The sequence below is a fragment of the Nanorana parkeri genome, unplaced genomic scaffold, assembly GCF_000935625.1.
Source record: "Nanorana parkeri isolate BGI_ZX_2015 unplaced genomic scaffold, ASM93562v1 scaffold188, whole genome shotgun sequence".
Classification (NCBI taxonomy): domain Eukaryota; kingdom Metazoa; phylum Chordata; class Amphibia; order Anura; family Dicroglossidae; genus Nanorana; species Nanorana parkeri.
In genome coordinates this window covers 1,123,147-1,130,895 of record NW_017306456.1, presented here as the reverse complement: position 1 = coordinate 1,130,895, position 7,749 = coordinate 1,123,147, and the positions used below count along the sequence as shown (strand labels likewise).

The 7,749-nt window shown below is 49.8% G+C and overlaps 1 protein-coding gene across 1 annotated transcript in view; it reads left to right on the top strand.

Annotated features, from left to right (window-relative positions):
* The window catches only part of PLXND1 (plexin D1), a 101,685-nt gene extending 93,936 nt beyond the window's left edge, over positions 1-7,749 (top strand). Inside the window, exons 32-36 of the mRNA XM_018555221.1 lie at positions 280-503; positions 2,447-2,594; positions 4,972-5,112; positions 5,228-5,302; positions 7,564-7,749. Coding sequence (XP_018410723.1) covers positions 280-503; positions 2,447-2,594; positions 4,972-5,112; positions 5,228-5,302; positions 7,564-7,680 — 705 coding nt within the window. The 3' untranslated portion in view covers positions 7,681-7,749. The remainder of the gene's footprint in view (positions 1-279; positions 504-2,446; positions 2,595-4,971; positions 5,113-5,227; positions 5,303-7,563) is intronic.

The following is a 7,749-nucleotide window of genomic DNA, read 5'->3' as shown; positions in this document are numbered from 1 at the left end:
TATTAAGTAATAATCATAAATAATAAAAAACATTAATAAGAAAATAAATTCTGCTGTAATTACCGGTGGTCTCTGATGTCCAGGAGCTCTAACATTTATCGCCCTCCAATCCCCCCTCCCCCCTGCTGCAGAAATTAATGGTTAGATTCTTGTTATTTTTGGTTTTGTTCATTTTTTGAACCCTTCATATTAGTGTAACATTGCAGGATCCCCCCAAATCTAATATTTCAGTGTTTGGTGGATACTTTTGGGTGACTTTATATATGGAGCTCCTGCAAGGGGCGGGGTCACACTTTCTTGGCCGCACGGTCATTTCTCTGCTTTCTTCTCGGACTTCAGGGAACTCTGCAGAAATTCCTGGATGACCTGTTCCGGGCCATCCTCAGCATCCGGGAGGACCGGCCGCCTCTCGCCATCAAATACTTCTTCGACTTCCTGGAGGAGCAGGCGGAGAAACGCGGAATCTCCGACCCGGACACGCTGCACATCTGGAAGACCAACAGGTGAGAGCGGCAGCCAGCTTGTGTGAGAGTGTCACCTGCAGAAGGTGCGCCGGTCTTATAGACCTCAACGCTGAGGCTGTGTCTCCGCTTCCTTTCCTTCCCGCCAAGCCAAAGCCAGCAGACCCAAACTCCGCTTTGTGATTGGCCAGGTGGTTAGCGGGATGGAGATCTGATCCCGGCGCTGAGATCTGTGAGAACTGCGGAAGGTCAGCGGGGGCTGGACTTCCACCTTCGGGTATACTTCAGATTTGCGGGGAGAAGGAGGAAGATCTCATTACAGCCGTTGAATTTACAATAAAGGAACTCTACAACTTGCCGGACTGCAGCGGGGGCATCGTTCCCGGAGTTGGCCTTTAAATTAAACATATGATAAAGGTCTACAGCCCATATTAGGACCATGTTCAGGCTATAGACCATATTGGGACCATGTTCAGGCTATAGACCATATTAGGACCATGTTCAGGCTATAGACCATATTAGGACCATGTTCAGGCTATAGACCATATTGGGACCATGTTCAGGCTATAGACCATATTGGGACCATGTTCAGGCTATAGACCATATTAGGACCATGTACAGGCTATAGACCATATTGGGATCATGTTTAGGCTAGAGACCATATTGGGACCATGTTTAGGCTAGAGACCATATTGGGACCATGTTCAGGCTATAGACCATATTAGGACCATGTACAGGCTATAGACCATATTGGGATCATGTTTAGGCTAGAGACCATATTGGGACCATGTTTAGGCTAGAGACCATATTGGGACCATGTTCAGGCTATAGACCATATTAGGACCATGTTCAGGCTATAGCCCATATTGGAACCATATTCAGGCAATACACCATATTGTTACCGTGTTCAGTCTATAGACCATATTGGGACCAATTTCAGTCTGTAGCCCATATTGGGACCAATTTCAGTCTGTAGCCCATATTGGGACCCTATGTGATCTGTAGCCCATATTGGGACACTGTGTGGTCTGTAGCCCATATTGGGACCCTATGTGGTCTGTAGCCCATATTTGGACCCTATGTGGTCTGTAGCCCATATTGGAACACTATGTGGCCTGTAGCCCATATTGGGACCCTGTGTGACCTGTAGCCCATATTGGGACCCTATGTGGCCTGTAGCCCATATTGGGACCCTGTTTGACCTGTAGCCCATATTGGGACCCTATGTGGCCTGTAGCCCATATTGGGACCCTATGTGGCCTGTAGCCCATATTGGGACCCTATGTGGTCTTTAGCCCATATTGGGACACTATGTGGTCTGTAGCCCATATTGGGACCCTATGTGGTCTGTAGCCCATATTGGGACCCTATGTGGTCTGTAGCCCATATTGGAACCCTATGTGGTCTGTAGCCCATATTGGAACACTATGTGGTCTGTAGCCCATAATGGAACCCTATGTGGTCTGTAGCCCATATTGGAACCCAATGTGGTCTGTAGCCCATATTGGAACCCAATGTGGTCTGTAGCCCATACTGGGACCCTATGTGGTCTGTAGCCCATATTGGAACCCTATGTGGTCTGTAGCCCATACTGGGACCCTATGTGGTCTTTAGCCCATATTGGGACCCTATGTGGTCTGTAGCCCATACTGGGACCCTATTTTTGATACTATATTGACAATGTGTTTGTGGAGAATAGTTGATAGTTGGCATAACCTTTGGATTCAAGGTGGAAGGTGCAGTGTGCTTTATATGTGTTATATGAGAATTTCCCGATCGGCCACTTATCACAATAAAGGACCGGTAGGGTTGGGTTAAAGATGGGATTGGTTGGGTGGAGTCTGATATTTCCAGGAAAAGTCTAAACCTATAACTTCAGCAGCTCGTATATCCGGATCTCCTGATTGTTTTCATTGATGGGAAGCTCTCCTTATGCAATTTTTGTTCCATGCTATGCTTCATGTATCGTCATCGTCTCTCTGCAGCCTTCCTCTGCGTTTCTGGGTGAATATCCTGAAGAACCCCGAGTTTGTCTTCGATATGGAAAAGTCGGACCACATGGACGCCTGTCTGTCCGTCATCGCTCAGGCCTTCATAGACGCCTGCTCCATCTCGGATATGCAGCTTGGAAAGGTGAGGCTTCCTTTAGTCCCTTCTCGCCTGTATGGTCATATTGTCTTGTTGGGTCCCAAGTCTAACTACGTAGCAGCCATTGATTCCATATACTGCACTGATGATAACCAACAAGCCTGAAACAGCTGTGTGTAGTTCGGATTAAATGGCTCTGTAATTTTGGGCTACATTTGCACTATACAGCAGCAGTTCTGGACGGTCTTCTGGCTGATGGGCCATAAAGAAATGATTAGCAAAGCTCCGCCCACTGTCCTGGAATGAGGAATAATCCTCTTATTTTTTGGGATATGTGATGGAATGAGACATGTGATCACCTTCTGTTCTATGACGGCTGCACTGTGCTATGCAGTGATTGGTTGGAGAACTTTTTGATTCCTTTAGTCCAGAGATAGGCAATTTCCTAGCCCCGCCCCCTCCTTTCTTGCAGGGCACAGCCCTCTCCTCTTCTGGGAGTGTCTATTTACCACCTGTCATGGGCCAGCTCCTTCACACTTCCTATGACCTCCCTACATAACCTGCTATGTAGCTGCCAGGGGAGGAGCGTAGTGGAATGCATTAGAGCAGGGGTGGCCAAACTCCGGCCCTCCAGCTGTGGTGGAACAACAAATCCCATGAGGCATTGCAAGATTATCACAGCCACAGACATGACTCCCAGGGAGAGATGCATCATGGGATTTGTAGTTTCACCACAGCTGGAGGGCCGGAGTTTGGCTACCCCTGCATTAGAGGCAAACTCCAGCTGTGGTGGAACTACAATTCCCATGAGGCATTGCAAGACTGACAGCTTCAGACATGACTCCCAGAGGCAGATGCACGATGGGATTTGTAGTGCCGCCACGGCTGAACGGCTGGAGGTTACCTACGCCTGCTTTAGTCTCCTCTCTCCACAACCTGTATGGTTATATTGTCTCATTAGCTTCGGGAATCCTGTTGCATTGTATCACAGATGATCCGTCTGGTCTGAAGTCACCATGTGATAAGCCATTGATGAGAGATTTGCCATGGGGGGGGATCTGACACCCTGTGGGGGTGATAATGGTTCACTCCGGTGAATCTTTCGCACCCCGCAGCCCGTTTTGGTTTGCCGGCGGCCGGGGCTTAGCGGCACAGCTGGGGATTGTTTCTGCTACTAGAAGGTTCATTGACCTGACAGCCAAACTAGCCTTCAGGGGCCGACTTCAAAGACAGAGACATGAATGTGCAATGGGGCCACACACAGAGCTTATCAGGGGAGGCGCTGCGAGCGCAGAGGAGTGCAGGAGGATGTCAGCGGCCCGGCCGAGGTTCCTGTCTGCTGTCAGGAAATATATTGTCTTGTCTCGTTTTAAAAAGGCCAATTACAGCTGAAGTTTAATCTGCATTTAATTTCCCTTCCCTGGTTCTTCCCCTCCCCCTCATCATGACATGTTTCATAAAACCGCTCTCTTTTCATTGCATTTTTTTTTTTTAGACCCAGTGATGTCATCGCCGGGTCTCTGTGCTTCTTTACGCAATGCAGGCAGATCATGGATAGTGGGAGGGGCCGGCAGGGTGCTGTACTTACAACAGAACAGCACCCTGCCTCACTACTGCTTTCAAGAGCTCTCAGCCTCTGATGCAAGCAGTGGTCTGGCTTTTGGTAGGAGTTATGCAAATATCAAAAATGCCTTGATGGGTGAAGGAGTGGGTGTTCCTATTTGCATGTCTAGGTAACGCCCACACATGATGCTGAGCCTCCGATTGGAAGAACTGAAATCTATGAATGAAAGGGGTGGGGCCAGGGACAGTCAGGCTGGGGAGGAAAGCATTAGATGATACTGGATGTCCTCCAGCCAGGAAATGAGGCGGGCTCTATCTGACTTGCTGCAGCTGCTAATGCACATTGTGAGAAGCTCGCAGTGTGCAGTGATATCAGAGGAAGACATTTCAGTCCAGGAGAGGAGCCGGTACAACTGTGCAAGACTGAAGGGACGGAGGTCAGATAGAAGACTGAAGGGAAGGACGGAGGTCAGATAGGAGACTGAAGGGAAGGACGGAGGTCAGATAGAAGACTGAAGGGGAGGCCGGAGGTCAGGTAGAAGACTGAAGGGAAGGACGAAGGACGGAGGTCAGATAGAAGACTGAAGGGAAGGACGGAGGTCAGATAGAAGACTGAAGGGGAGGCCGGAGGTCAGGTAGAAGACTGAAGGGAAGGACGGAGGTCAGATAGAAGACTGAAGGGAAGGACGGAGGTCAGATAGAAGACTGTAGGGAAGGACGGAGATCCTCTTTTCTGTGCAGCTCACTAAGAGGCAGTGACATCATATAGTGACATCATATAGTGACATCATATAGTGACATCATATAGTGACATCATGGAGCCTCGGAAGGCAGCTGACCTCTATAAGTTTTATTTCAGGACTCCCCCACCAACAAGCTGCTCTACGCCAAGGAAATTCCAGAGTATCGGAAGATTGTGCAGAAATATTACCAACAGCTGAAGGAGATGAGCCCGCTGAGCGAGCAGGAGATGAACGCGCACCTCGCGGAGGAGTCGCGGGTAAGACCAATAACACGCCCACTTCTAACCCCCCTTACCGCCACCTCTACAGCGAGCGCGGAGGTCACGTGTTTCTTTCTCTGACTTGTACATTTTGTTTTATTTTTTCCTCCAGAAATATTACAATAAATTTAATACCAACGTCGCCGTTGCCGAGATTTACAAATACGCCAAAAAGTATCGCTCGCAGGTAAGGAATCAGAACCTTAAGGGGTTAATTATAAACAATGCGGCGGAGCTATTCTTCTCTGTGCTCCTCAGCTCCATCTAGTGGCCATATTGTGGTACTTACCTGATATCACATTTCATGATATTACATTCCAACATTTGTTTTTCGCCTTCATTGAATTTCTCTGTGAAACGTTTATAACTGCAACCACAGACCCAACCCAAGAACAGCAATGTAACACATTGCACCCTTCCAGTCGTTAGATGTGGTGGCTGCTTTAGTTTTCTAGTGGCGGTTCCTGTGCTTCTCAGTGCCATCTAGCGGCATAAGAGCCGTGCAAACGGCATTCACCCAACTATATCCTGGGTGGAAATGTTACAAATCAGCCCCTTTATCTAACAGGAGATTCAAAATGAATATAAACCTGCTACGTTAGGGCTTACATACAGTTTGGGTCTGATTTATAACTCTTCTGCCCAGCATATAGCTGGGTGAATGCTGTTCACACCGCTCTACTGCCACTAGATGGTGCTGAGGAGTGTAGGAATGCCCTATACTCCGCAGCGCCATCTAGTGGCAGTAGGAGCATAGGAATTTCCTATGCTCCTCAGCAGTGGTGTATTTAGGTTTTGTGCTGCCCTAGGCAAGATGAAACTTGGGCAACCCACCCCCAAATCTAAATTTGCCCCACCCCTTCCTGTTTAAGACATTTCGAGTAAACCTGTCAGTCGCTGCATACAGCGCGCACGCTGTATCCAACTTCTGACAGGAAGTCTTAGTAGCATAGCAGGGAAGCGGGCTGTGAAGGATTTCTTGTGGGCTCGGGGAGGGTCTCAGCCCTCTCAGAGCCCACCTCAGACCTTGCAGAGCCCTCCATAGATTCTGCACAGCCTTCCTTAGACCCCGCAGAGTCTTCCACAGACCCCGCAGAGCCTTCCACAGACCCCGCATAGCCCTCCACAGACCCCACATAGCCCACTACAGACCCCGCATAGCCCACCACAGACCCAGCATAGCCCACCACAGACCCCGCATAGCCCACCTCAGACCTTGCAGAGCCGACCATCCCTTCCTGTTTAAGACATTTCGAGTAAACCTGTCAGTCGCTGCATACAGCGCGCACGCTGTATCCAACTTCTGACAGGAAGTCTTAGTAGCATAGCAGGGAAGCGGGCTGTGAAGGATTTCTTGTGGGCTCGGGGAGGGTCTCAGCCCTCTCAGAGCCCACCTCAGACCTTGCAGAGCCCTCCATAGATTCTGCACAGCCTTCCTTAGACCCCGCAGAGTCTTCCACAGACCCCGCAGAGCCTTCCACAGACCCCGCATAGCCCTCCACAGACCCCACATAGCCCACTACAGACCCCGCATAGCCCACCACAGACCCAGCATAGCCCACCACAGACCCCGCATAGCCCACCTCAGACCTTGCAGAGCCCACCTCAGACCTTGCAGAGCCCACCTCAGACCTTGCAGAGCCCACCACAGACCCCGCGGAGCCCACCTCAGACCTTGCAGACCCCGGATAGCCCACCTCCGACCTCACCACATGTGCTGCTCCTCTTACCTAAAGCCCCCCCTCAGCCTGCCTGATGGATATCTCCTTGTCAGAAAGAGACAGCACCTCTGGCGGCCGGGCTGCATCTCACTCGACCCCGCCTCCTTCTCCACCCGGCACCTCTATTTGCCTGATCCTGTGTGGCCAGGCTCGCCGCATTAAATTGGGGGCGGTGTTTTTTTGCCACCCTGGAAAGTGCTGCACAAAGCAAATGCCTTGTTTGTCTTGTGGTGAATACGCCCCTGCTCCTCAGCACCATCTAGTGGCTGTAGAGCTGCGTGAACAGCATTCACCCAGCTGTACACTGGGTGGAAGAGTTATAAATCAGCCCCTAAAACTAATAGATTAAAATTAAATATAAACATTCTTTGTTGGGGCTTACATACACTTTGGGGATGATTTATAGCATATAGCTGGGTGAATGCCATTTGCAATGTTCTACCTGAGGAGCAGAGAGATCACCACCATATGGTGCTGAGCAGCATAGGAATTTCCTATGCTCATCAGCGCCATCTAGTGTGTGTAGGAGTATAGGAATTTCCTATGTTCCTCAGCGCCATCTAGTGGTGGAAATTCCTATATTCCTCAGCGCCATCTAGTAGCTGCAGAGCCTTGCGAACGGTATACGCTCAGCTATACGCTGGGCGGAAGAGTTATAAATCAGCCCCTTAAACTAAGAGATTCAACTGAACATTCGAATCTGAAATGTGACTTTCCATTCCCACAGATCGTCAGCGCTCTAGAAGCCAACCCCGTCACCCGACGCGGCCAGTTACAGCACAGGTTCGAGCAAATGATTATCCTGATGGAGGACGATATTTACACATGTAGCAGCGAGGCCTAGGAGTGCCAGGTGGGACCCCTCCACCCGAATCGGTGAATCTGGGAGCGGAGTCTGCGATGAAGACATTAA